The sequence below is a fragment of the Saccopteryx leptura genome, chromosome 7 (genome assembly GCF_036850995.1).
Source record: "Saccopteryx leptura isolate mSacLep1 chromosome 7, mSacLep1_pri_phased_curated, whole genome shotgun sequence".
Lineage (NCBI taxonomy): Eukaryota > Metazoa > Chordata > Mammalia > Chiroptera > Emballonuridae > Saccopteryx > Saccopteryx leptura.
Window position 1 is genome coordinate 107,925,072 of NC_089509.1, and position 20,349 is coordinate 107,945,420.

Genomic DNA, 20,349 nt, shown 5'->3' on the forward strand with positions numbered 1-20,349 from the left:
TTCCCAATTACAGGCAGAGTTCAAAGTTATAGCAAGCCCTTTACCCTGCACGATGGATGGGTTTGTCTGCTGCACTCTTTCCTATAATATATCTGTGTGTGACACGGCGTCTTCTGGGTTAAATCAATAAGGGAGATCATGGAGGGGGGCATCTTAGGCGATGCCCCTGCCTCTGACAACTCAATCTGTGACGCTCAGTGCATTCTTAAGCCTGCGCTCCAGGGTACACGATTCATGTGCACCTGCCAGGAAGACAATCAATTAGTATGGCCCAAACAGACCAAGACTAAGGTCAAGCGAGACTGCTCGGAGGGTACTAGGGTTACAAATCAGGTGTTCCAACTGGTTTTCACCAGCTCTGTTCAGAAGGCCAGTGCTCTTCTGCTGAGAATACTTGTGGTCAGTAGTCTACACTATCCCATCAAGCTCTTACACCTCTTAGATGAGTATGGCCAAGAAGAGCCCACACCCCAAGACCTCTTCTCTGTATTTCCTTTTACAACTGCAGCCCATGTCTTTAAATGTAGCAAGGGTATCAATTGGCCAGGCACCCATGCCTGTTTTGTGGCACCTGAAGTTTATATCACTTAAAAAGGAATACAAAGTTACAAATGCAAAATTGAGCATGAAGTGTATTTAAAATGAGGAAAAAAATAAATGACAATAGATTTTGAATTTTTAAAAGATGATGTATATTACAAAATCCAGAGCAAAAGCATATGGTTTTCATCACCAAGTGCCTGACACACCCTTTATATCCATTGTTTGGCTACATAGTCTTTGCATTTAAGATACCTTACCTTTGTGAATCTGACCCTATGAGCCTGCAGCCTTGGAAAGAACCGGGGCCAACAAAAGGCCCTGGGGGCGTCCCCTCACTGACTTCACAGTTCACTGGCCTCTAGTGACTGGGACCTGCTTCCTGACACTGGCTAACTGGATCTGCTTCAGACCGCATGGCTGCATTGCCCGAGCTGCGCTGTTACTCAGATGACGTCAACCAGTCGTGTATGAGGTTGGCATTGCCTTGAACTTGCTACTTGAACGGTTGGAACAGGCTTTGAAGGCTGGCGCTGCCGTAAAGAGCTCTGCCCTGGCCTTTCACAAGGACTGGAGCCTGTGTCCTGGGATCGCTCCTGTTACCCATCTGGCACTGCATGTTTCCTGGGCATTCAGCACCGTCCATGCTATGACCTCTTACCGCAGGATTGTCGGCAGGGCTGTTAACACGGTCATGCTTTAGGGCTCTTGCTTTAAGCCATTATCTCGTGGACCCACACATACACATGCAAGGTATCCTATTGCTAGAGCTAATGGGGTACCACTTGACCCTGCCTTCTAAACTTGCTTTCTTATTCTGTGGTCAAAACATCTTCCATATGTCACCTCCACTGGAAATCTCAGGAACTGCAACCTCGACAACCCAAGGTCACGATCCTCTTTCAGAGGTTTGTTTTGTTTGTCTTTTTGACCTTCTAACCACTTTGCCCCTGAGGTCCATAGTACTTAGTTGTTACCTTCAAAATAAGACACCACCTAAAGTCATTCCCAACCAATTAAACTGTTCATTTATTTCCATGTTCTTAACTCTTGCCCCAGTAAACTCAGAATAAGCTTCCAGCATTTGGAGATTTAAGACTATATATTTCCTTACTAAATACTGGGAGACAGCCTTTTCTTAGCTAGGGCTCAAGGGACAAGTTCCAGGGGCTACTTCGAGGTTTTCCATTGGACTAAAAGCGAAAGCAACGTTGCAAAGGCCTCCCTCAACCTTTAGTAACTACAAACAGGTGCTTAGGTCCCAAGGCAGGGGAAAAAAAAAGGCAGTAATATTTTTTTCTTTGTGCAATTCTATTACTTGTGCTCATCCATTCTAAACTTCTCTGACCAGATATACAAAGCAAACCAAATATATAATACAAAGTCAATTTTTCAACCAGCTCCCCAGATGTTCATTGACTTATTTACGTTCCACAGGCCTGCATCAGAATATTGATAATGCTGTTTCCATGTGGCAGGTGCTTTAATTCAGTGAGATTTAGAGGGCAGTCATGACCTGGCTTGCTCACTATGGGGCCCAGGGGCTAAACGGAGGAGGATCTGCTGAGACTTACTCATCAGGACCTTCCACTCAGTCACCAGGGACATGAACTACCAATTAGTGTTTAATTGTAAACGGGCTCTCTCTTGAAATACCTGCTTCCCAGATTGAAATGGAACCAGAAATACCAGCTACACTGCAAGCTCTTGACAACTTTTTTCCAACTGGGCGGGGTGGGGTGGGGTGGGGTGGTTTCAAAATAACCCAGGTGTATCTTGGCCCGGATTCAAGAAACTTTAATTACTGAAGTGCCAAAAGATCCTGTTTAAAGTGTATTTCTCCTATAATGAGATTCCACAATAAGGACCCCGGGGATAGAGACATATAAACAAACCCCTGGCATATTTTAAGAAAGGTGGTTTTGTGGAATTCTCAAACCACTGATTTCTTAAATACCTTGTAAAATTCCATTCCTGTAGCATTTGAAGAGTCAAGTACACATCAGAAAGTTTCTGTGCATTCTTTAAGGTGAGAACGCCTCTGGTGACAAATTCATCAGCCTTCTAACAGGCACAGGCAGAGGTTCATGGGTACCCACTCAAACGGACGTCTTTCTCAATGTCCCAGGACTGGTTTCCCAGATGGCCGGGAGCAACTACTCAGCTCAAAGATGTGCAAACACAGTGGCTGGAGAATGATCCCTCATGTTGTCCTATTAATTTAATCAGTCTATTACTTCCAAAGGACAGGAAGAATGGCTTTAATGCCAAATCTTCCAAGATACTTCACAGTACTCTAGAATCTCTTGACCTGCTGTTATGAAAACAGTAACTTGGCAAGACCGAAGGATGCCATGGGCAGATATATCTAGAGGTGGCAGAGCCGGGTTGGATCATCTCATTTACTAGGGTCCGGGTCAGTAGGGTGAAGCACTGTTTCCCAATGTCTCTGCGAAAATTGAAGGGGCTAATGTAGGTATGTTCCTATATTAGGTCCAATACAAATCCAGACTACAGCTAAAAGAAAAGCCCCACTCTATATGAGTATCACAGAGTCAGGAGCACAATAAAATGAATGCTTCCGGGTCCACAGATAGCTCGGCAAGCAAGCCACGGTATTCCCGATTTATTCAGGCAAATCGGAGCACACAGACAGCCTCCTGAGGAGGTGTAAGAAATTTTAATTAAAATGATAGATGCCATCTTCAATAATAAAGCTCTTATTAATAGCCCTGGAAAATGAAATGACGATGCACTGCTATTCTCCCTTCCCAGGGTAGCGCCGATACTTTAATGGAAGTCTTTTACACCGCTCGTCAAATTATGCTTGAGAAGAATGTCACCAAGTATTTGACAGCTTTCTGATAGAGAGGGGTCCTCCCGGAAAAGCTCAGACATGAAGGGCAACACCTTTGGAGCCCAACTGCCTGGGTTCAAATCTCTCTTCCACGCCAACAAGCTGTGTGATGTTGAGGAGCTCACTGAACCTCTCTGTGCCTTAGTTTACTCATCTTTAAAATGAAGACAAAACTACCTACCTCTTAAGAGTTGCTGTGATAAGTTAAATAAATTAATACACGTAAGTTGCTTAGAAACTGTAGCCAGCACAGAGTAACCACTTACTGTATTTAACGCTCCATAAGACGCACTTTTTTCCCCAAAAAGTGGAGGGGAAAATGCCTATGCATTTTATGGAGCAAAAAAATATGGTATTTTTTGAAATATTTTAACACACACCATTTGGTTCAGAATTTTTTTTTTCTTATTTTCCTCCTTAAATCCCTAGGTGCGTCTTATGGAGCGAAAAATACGGTAACTGTTGGTTAATATACAATTATCATCACCACCATCTTCTTTTCCCTATCACACAAGAAACTGAACACTGACCTCTTGTAACATATCAGAATCTTCAATGGCTTTGACAGCAGATTTCTTGGAGGTTTCCTGAATTTCTCCACCGATGATAAATTCATCCAGGATAAAATAAGCCTTTTCAAAATTAAAAATGATATCCAGCTCACAGACCTGGTAGGACAAAAAACAAACAAACAAAAAGTTTGGATAAACCTGCAATGGAATCAAGGGAAACATTTGGCTGTGTCGCAAGCATTTTCAAGTGACACTCATGTGGCTTACCCAAGATAAAAACATCAGAGAGTATGGTAAGGACAGAAACATGGAGCGAGAGATTTCTAGGCCTTACATACAACTAGCACAATCACCTTCTTTTAAAGCAGAGCATGTCCTTAGGTAACGACTAAAGTCGCAGCCAGCCACGGGAGACTGGGCAGAGTGAGGCTGCTCAGCTAACCCCTACCCCACCCAGCCCCGCCCCGCTCTGCTCTGCTGAACACCCCCGAGAAGTTCACACATCAGAGCTCCAGTGTGCTCATTTTTCTCAAAATTATGTCACAGACCAGTGGCTCTCAAACTTTGGAATGTGTCTAACCCACCCAGAAGGTTCGTTGAAACACATGACTGCTGTTGTTTCTGATCCAGTGGGTCTGGGTAAAGCCTGAGAATCTGAACCTCTGACGGGTTCCCAGGGGACACTAAGGACGCTGGCCACGTGGAGAACCAGGCTCGCCACTGTGGACCAGAGCAGAGTGTCAGAGTCGGTCCAGGAAAGCAAGGGGCACGACTCCTCCTCATAATCTCACAAGGCTGTTTCCGGCACTTTCACGGGACAGCCACGCAGGCGCTCTCCTTGCCGCTTCCTTCCCACGCCCCCTCCGCGCAGGGACACCCACCTCGGCATCCCCTGTGCTCCTGAGAGCAGGTCTGCGCCCCCTCTCATTCCACTTCCAGCTCTCAGCATCACCGCAACACGGGAAGCTCCTCCCCAATCTCTTCCTCGGAAACCTCCTCTGTCTCGCTTGCCGACTTGGGCAGTCCCGTTCAGTGCCTGTTCGCTTCTTCCCTGTCCCATGATTCTTTCTCAGGCTCCTCGGATGGTTTACCCCCCTCCCTACACACTCGCCCAACCTTTACATTTGTTTAAGAAATATTTCAGACTTATCAGGGCATCACCTCATAAGGCATATAAACCCCTGATCACTCTGTCGTATACCTGAAACTGAGACAATAGTGTACGTCAACTGCAACTGGAAAATAAAATTAATCTTTTAAAATTGTTTTTTTAATAAAAGCAGTATTTACAAACTCCTTGAGACTTTTCAAGCAGCCAAACAGATATCTCCGCTCCATGTGGCTCCATTCTAGCAATCCACCTTCGTCTTGAATGCTGGTGTTTCTCACAAGAACACACACACACGCATATACTCCTTGTAATATGATACATGGATCCCCCTGGACAACCTCATGACTCGCTACAGCCGTGTCTAGCGTGCGGGTGGCTTCCCAAACCTACATGCCGGGTCCCATATATTCACCTGCTAACGAGAGAGCTCTACCTGGATGTCCCCCAGCCTAAGTCACCATGTCCCGAACTGAGCTCAGACACATTCCTTTCCCTCCAACCTCTATTTTGCTCGGTGGGCGCACCCTCTATTTATAGCTCATTCTAAGGCAGGGGTCCCCAAACTTTTTACACAGGGGGCCAGTTCACTGTCCCTCAGACCGTTGGAGGGCCGGACTATTAAAAAAAACTATGAACAAATCCCTATGCACACTGCACATATCTTATTTTAAAGTAAAAAAACAAAATGGGAACAAATACAATATTTAAAATAAAAAACAAGTAAATTTAAATCAAGAAACTGACCAGTATTTCAATGGGAACTATGGGCCTGCTTTTGGCTAATGAGATGGTCAATGTGCTCCTCTCACTGACCACCAATGAAAGAGGTGCCCCCCCTTCCGGAAGTGCAGCGAGGGCTGGATAAATGGCCTCAGGGGGCCGCATGTGGCCCGCGGGCCGTAGTTTGGGGACCCCTGTTCTAAGGCATGCTACAGTTCAACTTCTTTTCCCGCTGCCCCTATTCCTCACCCTCCCTTGGCCTCATGTCTTTCAGATTGGTCACCAATTCCCGTTGGTCCATCGTGTAACAAATTCCTGCGCCTCCCCGCCTTCTCCGAGCTCCCTGCCGCTGTTCAGCCTGGCCACTTTGGGGCCACGGCAGTGACCTTTTCTAGGTGGCGGCTGTGCCTGCTCAAGGCTAATGACCACCAGCACTTTCCTAAAATGCTGGCCTTGTTCCTCTTCCGTGTCTGGTTTGAGATTTAAGACTCCGTTTTAGTTCCTCAGCAGGGCACCCAGGAATCTTACAGCACAGCCCGGCCCCGCAGTCTGGTGCCCGGCGACAGCCCTCAACCCCTCGCTGCCATGGCACGTTGGGTGGACTCACGGTGCCCCTCTGTGCCTCGGCCCTCTGCATTCCAGCAATTCCTGCAATGTTCTCTAAACGCCCTTTCCTTTATTCTTCTGGAAAAAATCAAGCTTGTATTTCAAGGCTGAATCCACAAGTCAGAGGCACAGTATCTCCCCAAATCGTCTTTTCTCTCATTCAGTCTGTGCGCTAGCATAGACGGACTTCTCCATCCCTCCCCCGGGCTGGGGGCCCAGGCACAGACCTTGTCCTGCATCCTTATGTCCCTGGGATCTGGCACACAGTAGGACACGGTAAATGTGTGCAGGATAAAGGAATGAGTCAGCCAGCATATCGGCCTAGTCGCTATGACGCTGGGGTGGCGGCTTCCGAAGGTAACAGTTCTCTGATACTACTGAGTGTTGTGACTTTACAGAAAACGGATGTCAATATTTTAGCCGAGTGCTCCATACAGTTAGGATTTAGTTCAATAATCTTGCAGATTCTGCAAGGAAAGTGTTTTATGTTGACAGATCCAATTGAATCTAGAAACATAATAACAAATGAATGTAATACCGCTCTAATAAATGGCCAACTCAGAAAAACTCATCTAACACATCTTCAAAGGTTACGATCTCTTCATCATTGAAAAACAGCAGCAATCAACAGGTGTATATATGGTAAATCAACATCTATCTTTCTCCTTCCTCAAAAATCTCTTTCTCTCTCTCTCCTGACAAATATATATGTATACATCCACACATATATACATGCATGATATGGTGTGTATATATATATATATATATATATATATATATATATGATATGTACACATATATAAACCATTTAAAAATAAATAAATAAACCAATTTAAAATAAGAGTCTATTAGACCTTTAGGGCTCTCTCTTAAGAACAACTACCAGAGAGAAGGTACCATGCTAAAAGCACATGTTCTCAGCTAATAAACACTTTTTTTTTACTTCTAGAACACTCTCATTTCAGGTATTTGAATGACAGTAAAACCTAGTTTCCCAGGCAAAAATGTAGAGAGATCAGAGTATATTGTGGGCCAAGCACTATAAGCAAGTTGGAAAGTACAGCAACAGAGTGGGGATAATATTTGCAACATAGATAACAAAAGGGAAGAAACAGTGTCCATGGTACAGAAAGAATTCTTGCAAACCCCTAAGATAAGCACCACAATGGAAAAATCAAAAAGGCTGTCGAGAAGCAATTCACAGACCAGGCAAAAGATGGAAAAGGGTAACACATATACAAGATGTACAACCTCACTACTAATCAGAAAAGTGCAGATTAAATTAATTTTCATCTTGATAATTCAGAAAAACCACCACTAGGTTGAGTATGGATAAATAGGTACTCACACTCACTGTTGGTGGAACGTGTGAGTTTTATAGGTCATTTGGAGGATCATATTATAGTATTTATCACTTTTAAATGTACAAATCTTTGACCCAACAATTCCACAAGGAATTTATTTCTATGTTATATTCAAACTAGTGCAAAATAATATATATGTAAATAACAAAAGTAATGCAAGTCTCATTTATAATAAAAATTGGAAATAACCCACAGTCCATCCTTTAAGAAATTGCTTAAGTAGTATATGGTATACCCCTGCTTGGGTATGGGCTGGTATACCATGAAGATTCTCTATAGGACCTGGAAAGACATGAGGTACATTTCATGGAGAGACATGGAAAAAGCTTCAAAACGGACTGGTAAGAGGAAAGAGATAGTTGCATAATGCAATTCCATTTTTACTTTTAAAAGTATATGTCCAGAAATATAGGTAAAAATACACATTACTTTGCAATATTAAATAAAAAGATAAACACAAAGAGTGCCCAGTATATCAGACATCATGCATGTGAAAGAAAGTAGGAAAAGTAAGCAGTTACCAGATGTCAGAAGAAGCAGGAAGTCACAGAGGAAGCAGGAAGTCAGGAGTACCAGGAGCGAGAGCTGAGGAACCTCAGAGTTCCAGGCAGGCGTCGACCAGGAGTCCATGATGGACAGGAACCTCATTAGGAGAAACCAGCAATGAGAATTCTGCAAAGTGAACCTGATACTGATGCCAGTTCTCTGAGAACTTCTCATGCTCCACTCTCAGAGCAGCCACCCGTCCCCAGAAGCTATGCGGCAGTTAATTCACTGCACCTGAGTTCATTGGCTAGGAGTAAGGCAAGGTGGTATGCAAAGCCAAATAAACACAAAATACAGACACACTACGCATGCACATACACGCACAGCTTGGATGTACAGTTACTATCGCTAGCTACGTCATAAGGGAAATGGATGCACCAGTTCTCTTGGCATGATAGAGAATGTTACCTAGGAGCAGCTGTTTCATATACAACAACTCTAAAAAGCTACTCTATGACCATTCCTTGAGTCTTACTTACCACAAGGGGTTATTGTATCGCAGAGTAAGAAGAGAAAACATTTCAGGAGAACTTTTGTCTAAACCTTCGGCTACTGCCTAATTACTCAAATACTTCTCATTCCAAATAAGCACTTTGTCCCAGTACATCAGATGCTCAAATAACTTCATTCCATCTAATTATGTAAGAACACATGGCTTCTGTGTTAATGAGCACATGAGCCTCTCTTTTAAAAATCATTTTTTGGTGTGTCTGTATTCTGGCAGAAAGCTTATAAGAGGCAGAAACAGTGATAATTAAACTTTATCTTTGATCATCAAGCCTTGTGCTTTACTATAATTTGGTTTAAGGGTCTTCTCTTAGAGCAGAATATGTAATGTAGTAAGAATATTTCTAGTATTTCAATAACTAAGTTTTTTTAGATAGAGTCTAAGACCCAACTTCCCTTATGGAAGTCCATTCTAAAGTAAATACAAAAAGTATCAAGTTATATACAAGAAATGTATCAAACTTTCTATAAAATAACCATAATGCAAGGTAGAGCTACATAGCAATGGGCAGTTTGCAAAGAATTGTTAACTACACTGTTTCTGTGATCCTCCCAAAAGCCCCTGGGTTAGCAAAGTAAATATTTCTCTTAACCCTTCTGAGCGTCATTTTTCTTCTCTGTAAAACAGAGATATGTGACGGGCCAGATTACGGGTCTGGCTGGTGAGCAAGCTGACACCAGGGTCCTGCAGGACTCGGAGTGTTCCTCTTCTTACAGCAAGAAAATCCCCTCCATCAAGATCCAAGCTCTCTGGGACAGCAACGTCAGCACCTTCTGAGGACATCAGTAAAAACTCACCAATGGTCGGAAATGGGGAAATACGGCAGGTATCTAAATCCTGGAACAGACCCTAATCTAAAGTGAGGCTCTCAGGCATTTCCTCTTAGCCTCTATAAATTGGGGTTAATGCTACTTACTGGAGATCGAAAGATTAACTAGTTAATCCTTCTAAATCTCCTTGGAATTGAAAAGTGCTTAAAAAAAAAAAAAAAGACATAACTTAAATTAGTAGCCAGAGATTTTGATTTATCTGTCATCAGAAGGTAATATTTTTCCATATAAGAGAAGCTCAGTGCCAAGTTTTCCCTTGGATAATATGAAGGGCAGAACTCAAGGAAACCTTCCGGATGAACGCGAGAGGAAGCGTAAACCAAAGAGAAGCATTCCTGAGACAACGTCAATGAGAATCAGTGCACCTTACTCATCACCGTTAATTAATGAGAATCGAACACCTACCGGGCGCACAGCCTTGAAGTGCTCTTAGCTGCTCTTAGCTTAATGAAAGATTCATTGAATTTTTTAGTGAATTAAAGTTTGGTTCCTGACAAAGACAGAGCTTCTAAAGGTATGCCAAAATAGGAATTCATCCTGGCTGTCCTTGTACTTTAAAATGAGCCAAGCATTATTAGAGCCCGAGACTCAGCTTTTCCTGAGACAGCCACGTGTTCTGGAATACCCGAAATTCGGTCAGCTAAGATCAAGATCCACACTCAGCCCCAATTCACATTATTGTATATAGTTGGATCAAGTCATAAAAATGCAACAGGTTAAAGCAGAATGCAGCAGTGATGGGGAGAAGGCAAGTCCGGGGAAGGCAGGGCCTCGGGAAAACCCCTCCAGGCCTCTGCAGAAGGCCGCATCTGGAGTTTATTTCAACAGAAAGTACCAAATGTCAGAGTTCATCTGAATGACGAGAGCATAACCTCAAGTACAAGAATCTGCTATTGTGTCTTTGCACATCTCTCTTTTAATAATGGGAATAAGGCCCTGGCCGGTTGGCTCAGTGGTAGAGCGTCGGCCTGGCGTGCAGAGGACCCGGGTTCGATTCCCGGCCAGGGCACACAGGAGAAGCGCCCATCTGCTTCTCCACCCCTCCCCCTCTCCTTCCTCTCTGTCTTTCTCTTCCCCTCCTGCAGCCGAGGCTCCCTTGGAGCAAAGATAGCCCGAGTGCTGGGGATGGCTCCATGGCCTCTGCCCCAGGCGCTAGAGTGGCTCTGGTCGCAACAGAGCGACGCCCCGGAGGGGCAGAGCATCGCCCCCTGGTGGGCAGAGCGTCGCCCCTGGTGGGCGTGCCAGGTGGATCCCGGTCGGGCGCATGCGAGAGTCTGTCTGACTGTTTCTCCCCGTTTCCAGCTTCAGAAAATAATAATAATAATAATAATGGGAATAAACTTAGTAAACCAGGAGAAAGATAAAGAAAAGTGTCCTAGTTGTCTTATTACTTTTATATATTAATCAACAAGCTAAAGTCCCTAAAGAAACATTTTAGGTCTTATCATAATTGACAAAGGAAAGGGGAGGGGAGGGGAATGAAAGGCAGTGAGGGGGTTCAGAAGGAGGGGTAGCAGGAACACTTTTCAGAAACCCTTCAAGTGCACCTCCTATAAAAAGTGTTGCAATCAATCTGACAGAACCCCAACCAATACTGCTAACACCGCCCATTCCATGAAATGGAGTACAGAAAACCTTCCTGGAAGTAAGCTCTCCTAACAACTCTTAATAAAAATTTCCGTGAGCAAGGGAACATGGAAGAGAGTAGTACTAAGAGGAACACATTTTCCGAATCCAATGGTTCAATGACTCCGAGTACGAACAAAGTTCATTGTTTCTGGAACGTTTGCTAAAATCTGATTCAGAGCAGGTTACAGGTTTTGAAAAAAAACATACAAATACATCCTAGGTCATGATCTTGATAGGCCTGTAATTTGGCGGTCAAGCAAATCCTGTACTAGTTAAGGACAATACCAGCCTGTTCCACGTCGCTGGAACACCGGCTGTGTCAAGGATGCAGAGAAAGAAACACCAGGATGTGGGAGGCGTGGTCTGGGACCAGAGTTTGGAAAGCTTGAATACCTGGCTCAGAAGTTTAGATTGTATTCACTATGGAGGGAGATTGAGTGAGGAGAAATGTCGCCCTGGGATCTGTGCTTTGTAAGAAAGAGGGTGACCAACAGGCCAGGTGAGGGCCAGAGAGGAGGTTTGAAAAAGGAGCTGAAGTGGAATCCCCTCTAAACCGAGACTTGTGACAGGGAAGTAGGAGGGGAATTTCAGCCCAACTGGAATAGACGGAGACAGACCGTAGCGAAGACTAGAGAAAGAAGGAAGGGTCCTGGACCACGATAGATTCAATCACAAGACAGAACGGATGACGAGCGTGGTTCCTGTTGTGTTAAAGACTAAGATGGGCCCTGGCCGGTTGGCTCAGTGGTAGAGTGTCGGCCTGGCGTGCAGAAGTCTCGGTTCGATTCCCGGCCAGGGCACACAGGAGAAGCGCCCATCTGCTTCTCCACCCCTCCCCCTCTCCTTCCTCTCTGTCTCTCTCTTCCCCTCCCGCAGCGAGGCTCCATTGGAGCAAAGATGGCCCAGGCGCTGGGGATGGCTCCTTGGCCTCTGCCCCAGGCGCTAGAGTGGCTCTGGTCGCAGCAGAGCGACGCCTCGGAGGGGCAGAGCGTCGCCCCCTGGTGGGCGTGCTGGGTGGATCCCGGTCAGGCGCATGCGGGAGTCTGTCTGTCTCTCCCCATTTCCAACTTCAGAAGAATGCAGAAAAAAAAAAAAAAGACTAAGATGACCACAAGAATCCCAGCGAAGAGCATCATCAGCACAGCCAGAAAGAGTCACCCGGGAACAGATTTCGCGGAGGGAAAAGCAAGCGGCCACACAGGAGAGGAGGCAGAGCAGCAGGGCGGGCATTCAGAGAGCAGGCGGAAGACCAGGCCTCCAGAAACCTAGCAATCAAGCATCCAGTGCTGCGGAGAGGTGAAGCGGATGAAGACTGGAGAAGCATCCCGAGCGTGGACCGCCGGGGCGGGGCCAGTGGTCACTGATTTCCGTGGAGCAGCAAAGGTGGAACGCAGGCGGTAAGCAGCCGCAGAATGAAGGAGCTCACAGCCCCCCCCCCCCCCATGGTATATTACTTGGCAGTAAAGGCAAGGGGATAGAACAGCAAGGTGAGCAAAAAGGGATTTAGTTTTCTTTATTTTGTTGGTGTTGTTTTTTTCTTATATATAAATAACAGTAAAGAACATGTGTAACCCAGTAAAAGAAGCTAGAGAGGGTTAAAATATCAAAATAGACGAGAGATGATAGTTGAGAACAAAGAAGGAGTCCCCCACAATGAAATTCTAATGCATTAAACAAGGTGTCTAGTGTCACTGTGGTCTGAGGACAGAGACACACCTGCCTCTTGAAAACTTGAAGCCTGTCATTGAAGAATGGCAGGAAGTGGGGAGAGCCCATCCCTGGTCCAAATGCAATTCGTATTTTACACTTGAGAGAGAGGAGTGTGACAAAGGACAGACGGAAGTAAGAGTAGAGATGGAGCCCAGCTGAGTCGAACAGACCACACTTACATTGCCAAAGTACTTGTCCAGCAACTCCACATAACGATGCACAATCTCAAGTGTCAAGAGCTCATTGTCCTGATTTTCTACTGCGCAGCAAAAATATAAACTAGCATACCTTGAAAAGAAAAAAATAAAGGAAAACATGATGACCCATTAAACAACCTGAAGGTGGTTTTCACCCCAGTGAAGATAGTTACCTCCTACTCTCCAGAGTGTCCCCCCCACCTGCCCTCCAGAGCGTCCCCTCCCCGCTTCTCCCCCACCCCCACCTGCTCTCCAGAATATCTCCCCCACCTGCCCTCCAGCGTGTCTCCCCCACCTGCCCTCCAGAGCATCCCCCCACCTGCTCTCCAGAGCGTCTCCCCCACCTGCCCTCCAGCGTCTCCCCCACCTGCTCTCCAGCGTGTCTCCCCACCTGCCCTCCAGAGCGTCTCCCCCACGTGCCCTCCAGAGCATCCCCCCACCTGCTCTCCAGAGCGTCTCCCCCACCTGCTCTCCAGCGAGTCTCCGCCACCTGCTCTCCAGAGCGTCTCCCCGACCTGCTCTCCAGAGCATCTCCCCCACCTGCTTTCCAGAGTGCCTCCCCCACCTGCTCTCCAGAGCGTCCCCCCACCTGCTCTCCAGAGCGTCCCCCCCCACCTGCTCTCCAGAGCGTCTCCCCCACCTGCTCTCCAGCGAGTCTCCGCCACCTGCTCTCCAGAGAGTCTCCCCCACCTGCTCTCCAGAGCGCCTCCCCCACCTGCTCTCCAGCGTGTCTCCCCACCTGCCCTCCAGAGCTTCTCCCCACCTGCTCTCCAGAGCGTCTCCCCCTCCTGCTCTCCAGCGTGTCTCCCCCACCAGCCCTCCAGAGCGTCTCCCCCTCCTGCTCTCCAGAGCATCCCCCCCACCTGCCCTCCAGAGCATCCCCCCCACCTGCTCTCCAGAGCGTCTCCCCCACCTGCTCTCCAGCGAGTCTCCGCCACCTGCTCTCCAGAGAGTCTCCCCCACCTGCTCTCCAGAGCGCCTCCCCCACCTGCTCTCCAGCGTGTCTCCCCACCTGCCCTCCAGAGCTTCTCCCCACCTGCTCTCCAGAGCGTCTCCCCCTCCTGCTCTCCAGCGTGTCTCCCCCACCAGCCCTCCAGAGCGTCTCCCCCTCCTGCTCTCCAGAGCATCCCCCCCACCTGCCCTCCAGAGCATCCCCCCCACCTGCTCTCCAGAGCGTCTCCCCCACCTGCTCTCCAGCGAGTCTCCCCCACCTGCTCTCCAGAGCGTCTCCCCACGTGCTCTCCAGAGTGTCTCCCCCACCTGCTCTCCAGAGCGTCTCCCCACCTGCTCTCCAGAGCGTCTCCCCCACCTGCTCTCCAGAGCGTCTCCCCCTCCTGCTCTCCAGCGCGTCTCCCCCTCCTGCCCTCCAGAGCATCCCCCCCACCTGCCCTCCAGAGCATCCCCCCCACCTGCTCTCCAGCGAGTCTCCCCCACCTGCTCTCCAGAGCGTCTCCCCACGTGCTCTCCAGAGTGTCTCCCCCACCTGCTCTCCAGAGCGTCTCCCCACCTGCTCTCCAGAGCGTCTCCCCCACCTGCTCTCCAGAGCGTCTCCCCCTCCTGCTCTCCAGCGCATCTCCCCCTCCTGCTCTCCAGCGCGTCTCCCCCTCCTGCTCTCCAGAGCATCCCCCCCACCTGCCCTCCAGAGCATCCCCCCCACCTGCTCTCCAGAGCGTCTCCCCCACCTGCTCTCCAGCGAGTCTCCCCCACCTGCTCTCCAGAGCGTCTCCCCACCTGCTCTCCAGAGTGTCTCCCCCACCTGCTCTCCAGAGCGTCTCCCCACCTGCTCTCCAGAGCGTCTCCCCCACCTGCTCTCCAGAGCGTCTCCCCTACCTGCTCTCCAGAGCATCCCCCCCACCTGCTCTCCAGAGTGTCTCCCCCACCTGCTCTCCAGAGCATCCCCCCCACCTGCTCTCCAGAGCGTCTCCCCACCTGCCCTCCAGGGCGTCTCCCCACCTGCTCTCCAGAGCATCCCCCCCACCTGCTCTCCAGCGAGTCTCCCCCACCTGCCCTCCAGAGCGTCTCCCCACCTGCTCTCCAGAGCATCCCCCCCACCTGCTCTCCAGCGAGTCTCCCCCACCTGCCCTCCAGAGCGTCTCCCCACCTGCTCTCCAGAGCATCCCCCCCACCTGCTCTCCAGAGCGTCTCCCCCACCTGCTCTCCAGAGCGTCTCCCCCACCTGCTCTCCAGCGAGTCTCCCCCACCTGCTCTCCAGAGCGTCTCCCCCACCTGCTCTCCAGCGAGTCTCCCCACCTGCTCTCCAGAGCGTCTCCCCACCTGCTCTCCAGAGTGTCTCCCCCACCTGCCCTCCAGAGCGCCTCCCCCACCTGCTCTCCAGAGCGTCTCCCCACCTGCCCTCCAGAGCGTCTCCCCCACCTGCTCTCCAGAGCGTCCCCCCCCCACCTGCTCTCCAGAGCGCCTCCCCCACCTGCTCTCCAGCGTGTCTCCCCACCTGCCCTCCAGAGCGTCTCCCCACCTGCTCTCCAGAGCGTCCCCCCCACCTGCTCTCCAGAGCGTCCCCCCCCCCCGCCTGCTCTCCAGAGTGTCTCCCTCACCTGCTCTCCAGAGCGTCTCCCCGCCTGCCCTCCAGAGTGTCTCCCCGCCTGCTCTCCAGAGTGTCTCCCCCACCTGCCCTCCAGCGCATCTCCCCCACCTGCTCTCCAGAGCGTCTCCCCCACCTGCTCTCCAGAGCGTCTCCCCCACCTGCTCTCCAGAGCGCCTCCCCCACCTGCTCTCCAGAGTGTCTCCCCACCTGCCCTCCAGCGCATCTCCCCCACTTGCTCTCCAGAGCGTCTCCCCCACCTGCTCTCCAGAGCGTCCCCCCCACTATGTCCAAGAGTGAAATAATTATCCATCATATTCCATACCCTCCCCAAATGGAAACTGAAATGTATAAAAATACTGGGGTGATTGGATTACTTTTGTTAATTATGTGAAAGGCCCTCCACAAAATTTTACCTGGAGGAGCTGTTATCGGGGACAGAGTCCTTTAGTCCATGGTAATCACGATGTCTGTTCACGCCCCTCCCTGGCTTGTGAACTGTTCTCTGTAAACTTTGTAAACTGGCAGAGGGTCCCAGGAAGTCACGCTGCCCACCCCCTCGCTCACACTCTTCTGCCGCATTTTGAATGTCTCCACCCTCGGATTGTCAAGTCCTGTGTGTTTTTCCACCTGAGATACTCTTCTCTACATGAGCTGTGTGGCTAACTCTACTCCTCCTGTGGCTCTGAGCATGGATGTCACTTCTTCCAGGAAATGTCTGTCTTGTCTGACTGGACCGGATGCCCTGTGCCTGCCTGCCCGCCCTGCCTCAGAGCATCTAGTCTCTTCATTGCCCCCTTTATGGCCTGTCTCTCCCCCAACCAGATCAGTGGTTTCCCAAAGGCAGGTACGAGGTCTGCCTTGTTCACCACCGTACTGGGGACTAATTACTTAAACTCCCTGTGGCCTCAGCTTCTTCATCTGCAAATATGAGTAATAATAACAATGAAAAGAGCTTCCCATCTCTGGACCACATTAATCCTCATTTTTCTTATAAACATTTATTACTAACTGAAGATACTCTGTTTATTTAACAAGTGAGTAAGCACCGTGAGAGCAGGACTGCTCGCTGTTCTGGTCACTGCTGTGTCCGCAGCCACCAGCACAGTGCCGGGAACAGAGCAGCGTCCACAGGGTGTTTCCTGGACGCCGGAGTGCACTATCACCGTGTCAACTAAGTGCTTAGAATTCATCCCGGCACGGGAAAGGCCTTTCAATACGTGAGCGTTCTTTCCTTGTTGAGTCTACTGGTACAGCTATGTGGGCTCCGGTCTTCAGAGATGTCGGTAGATGGTGAAATTAGTGTTGCAACCTAAAATGTTCAGGATTTTAGGTTGCAAAGCAGTAACAGGAAACACAGTTCTCCTAAAGTTACTCACACCTTTTATAAACAAGCTTGAGCTCCTTCCAGTCAATGAAGCTGCTCGTCCTCTGACCGCGCGAGAGAACAATCTGAACAATTTCCCGGGTGATCTTCTTCCTCTCTTTGTCGGGGAGAGTCGTGTACCATTTCTGCAGCCGGAGTTTCCCCTGTCGACTGAAGAGCAATATGAAATGTATCTAGAACAAATGAGGGGCAGAAAGAAACAACAGAACTCAGTCAGCCAAATCACTCTATCAGGCGTCCCCAAACTACGGCCCACGGGCCGCATGCGGCCCCTGGAGGCCATTTATCTGGCCCCCGCCACACTTCTGGAAGGGGCACCTTTTTCATTGGTGGTCAGTGAGAGGACCACTGTATGTGGCGGCCTTCCAACAGTCTGAGGGACAGTGAACTGGCCCCCTGTGTAAAAAGTTTGGGGACCCCTGCCTACATAGACACTAAAATGCGGTGGCAGCATGTGCAAAGGGTTATAATTTCAAACCGATGGAAAGAGACTTACCAGCCCGGAAACTATTTTTTCTCTGAATCAGAGAAACGATGAAATGTGTACACCACCAATGAAGTTTATTTCTTATTGTAAGGGAAAGATAAGTTCTTTTTTTTTTTTTTTTAATTTCCTTTTATGAGTCACAAATGGAGTCCAGGGAGAAAAATACATCAAGGAAGCATATAACTCTTTTTAAGGATATGTTAGATGCTTCCTTCACAAGCAAAAAAATAAATGTTAAAAACAGTGGAAGAGTTTACTTTAAAAATTATATCCCCATTCCATATCACAAGTGTAGAAACATAATGATAATAGAGAAATAAAGAAGAGAACTAAGGGAAATGAGGATTCAGCAAGGTGGGAGGGGTGGAGTGAGGAAGTGAGAAGGGGACAGTATTTTGTCATTTTTTTAAAATGAAAATTGTACATACTTACAGTGAACAGCATGATTTGATACATACGCATAGTGAAGTGGCTACTACTGTCAAACTAATTCACGTAGCAACTCACTAGCTACCATTTTTGGGGGTGTGATGAAAACACTGAAATACCCTCTCTTAGCAAATTTCCAGCGTTTGATACAGGATGACGAACTACAGTCACCATGCTGTACATTAGCTCTCTACTTACTCGTTTGATGACCCCACTTTGCTCCCTCTGACCAGTATTTCCTGATTTCCCCAGATCCCTGCTCCTGTCTGCAGGAGCTCCTGTCTACTGTCTGCATGAGTTTGACTTTTTTTAGATTCTACATATAAGTGAGATCATGCACTATTTGTCTTTTTGGGCCTGGCTTATTTCATTTAGCATGATGCCTTCCAGGTTCACCCATGATCCTACAATTAACAGGATTTCCTCCTTTTTGATGCATGAGTAATATTCCAGTGTGTGTGTGTGTATGTGTATCACCTTTCTTTAAATCCATTCATCTGCCAATAAACTCAGATTGATTCCATGTCTTGATTACTGTGAATCACGCCGTAACAAACTTAGGAATGAGATATCTCCTCTAGATACTGTATTCATTCCCTTTAGAAATACTCAGAAGTGGCATTGCTGGATTGAATGATAATTCTTTGAGGAACCTGCACACTCTTTTCCTTAGTGGCTGCACCAATTTACATTCCCACAGTCTTTATTTTATGAGAGATTAAGTTTTTTCAATCCCCAGTATATCACATTTAGAATCAAAACTTGAGTTTTTGTTGTTGTTGTTTTTTTAAAACAAAATTCATTGTTAAGATTAATGATGTTATGGAGGAAATAGTATATACTGGGAACCAAAAAAATTACTTTTTAAAACTTTTTACAAATACAATATTCAACTCCTTTTATTGCAAAGGTTTGACTCTGAATGTCATGGTGTTAAGTCATATAAGCTCACTACGTATCAATGCCTAGCGGTCAAAAGAAACCAGGTTTTCCTCAGAGCTTTCCATACTCCCAACCTCTAGAATTTGAGGTGTTCTTAATAAACTAGCTTCTGTCTTAGAAAGGAAACACCTGTTATAACAAGCACTTGATGGCCAAGGATGGTAAATGAAGAGAAAGCAAGTTTAAAAGCCCTACACACCTAGCAGCTTTAAGAAAAATCACCTTCAGTCTAAAATTTTAAATATTTGCTTAGAACACAGCATTTTCTTAAATACCTATTTCACTATCAGAGCAGGTATAGATGATTCAATAATGGAATGGTTACTGTTTTCTAAGGATCACATTGAGGAAGTTACTTCCGCTTCCAAGAAGATACAATAATAAAAGTGACATTTTAAAAGTTCAAAGTTGAGTGGTGATAGAATAACAAAATCTCAGAATCTTGAGATTAAGCCCCTCCCCCCTTTTGGATAATCACCAATGAATAAACCTTTGCAATCTGATGTTTCGTGAATAATCAGACTTTCATTACAGAAGTGAAATCCACACATTTTCTTAATGTTCACTTTGCATTTCCTGACAGAAAATTTTCTTCTTCCTATTTAATCTAAATCTCTTCTGTTGCAATTTAAACCAGTTTTTCCTGATTTTATCCACAGAGTATGTAAAAGACATATCACCATCCTCGGAATAACAACTAACTGCATATCTGAAGACAGCTTTTAAGTGAATCCTGAGTCTTTTCCTTCCAGAAGAAATAGTCCCGCTTTCATGACTTTTCCTTATTGGTTCTATTTTTAGATGTCAAAATCATCATGGCTGCAGTTCTTCCAGATTTCTCCATGGGCTTTATACTACTTTTAATTTGGGGTACTCAGAAAATGTCAGAATCTCAGTGAGAGGCTGGTGGTTGTAACTATTGCTGAGTTGAACTGTAGATTACTATCTAGTTCCCTATGTTGTAAACCTCACTCAAAAGCAGGTGCCTGCTCTTTAAATCATGGATCAACAATGGAAAACAATAAACAAAGAACAATTTTTTTCCATTCTAACAATAAATTCAAAGAGAAAGGATAATCAGGGACATATGACATGTATCCATAAAGCCCTTGCAAAATATAATAAGCACGCATTCCACATTCAAAAGAAGCAACAAATAGGTCCAAGTTTACCCAATAAATCGCATTGCATAAGACAGTGTTGAAAGATTTGATCCTCTCAAGTTCTGCTCTGGCGTCTGGTGTCTGTTACATCTCTGTCAGATCTAACCTTGCGGCGGGAGGCACTCAGCAGAATGAGTTAGGATGATTCGTAAGAGTCATCACCTCCAGCAATTGATTTTATCCAATTTATCAATTTAGTCCTTCAAGGCATATCTGAATATGTTTCAAGAGGTTAATCAAATACCATTTTTGGTTATCATCAGCTTGCGAGT

General features: G+C 47.0%; 1 protein-coding gene across 1 annotated transcript in view; it reads right to left on the reverse strand.

The window, feature by feature from the left end:
- AP1S3 (adaptor related protein complex 1 subunit sigma 3) overlaps window positions 1-20,349 on the reverse strand; it is a 71,756-nt gene that overhangs the window by 2,837 nt on the left and 48,570 nt on the right. Inside the window, exons 2-4 of the mRNA XM_066345835.1 lie at window positions 17,051-17,229; window positions 13,113-13,221; window positions 3,928-4,065 (exon numbers count right to left, since the gene is read on the reverse strand). Coding sequence (XP_066201932.1) covers window positions 3,928-4,065; window positions 13,113-13,221; window positions 17,051-17,229 — 426 coding nt within the window. The remainder of the gene's footprint in view (window positions 1-3,927; window positions 4,066-13,112; window positions 13,222-17,050; window positions 17,230-20,349) is intronic.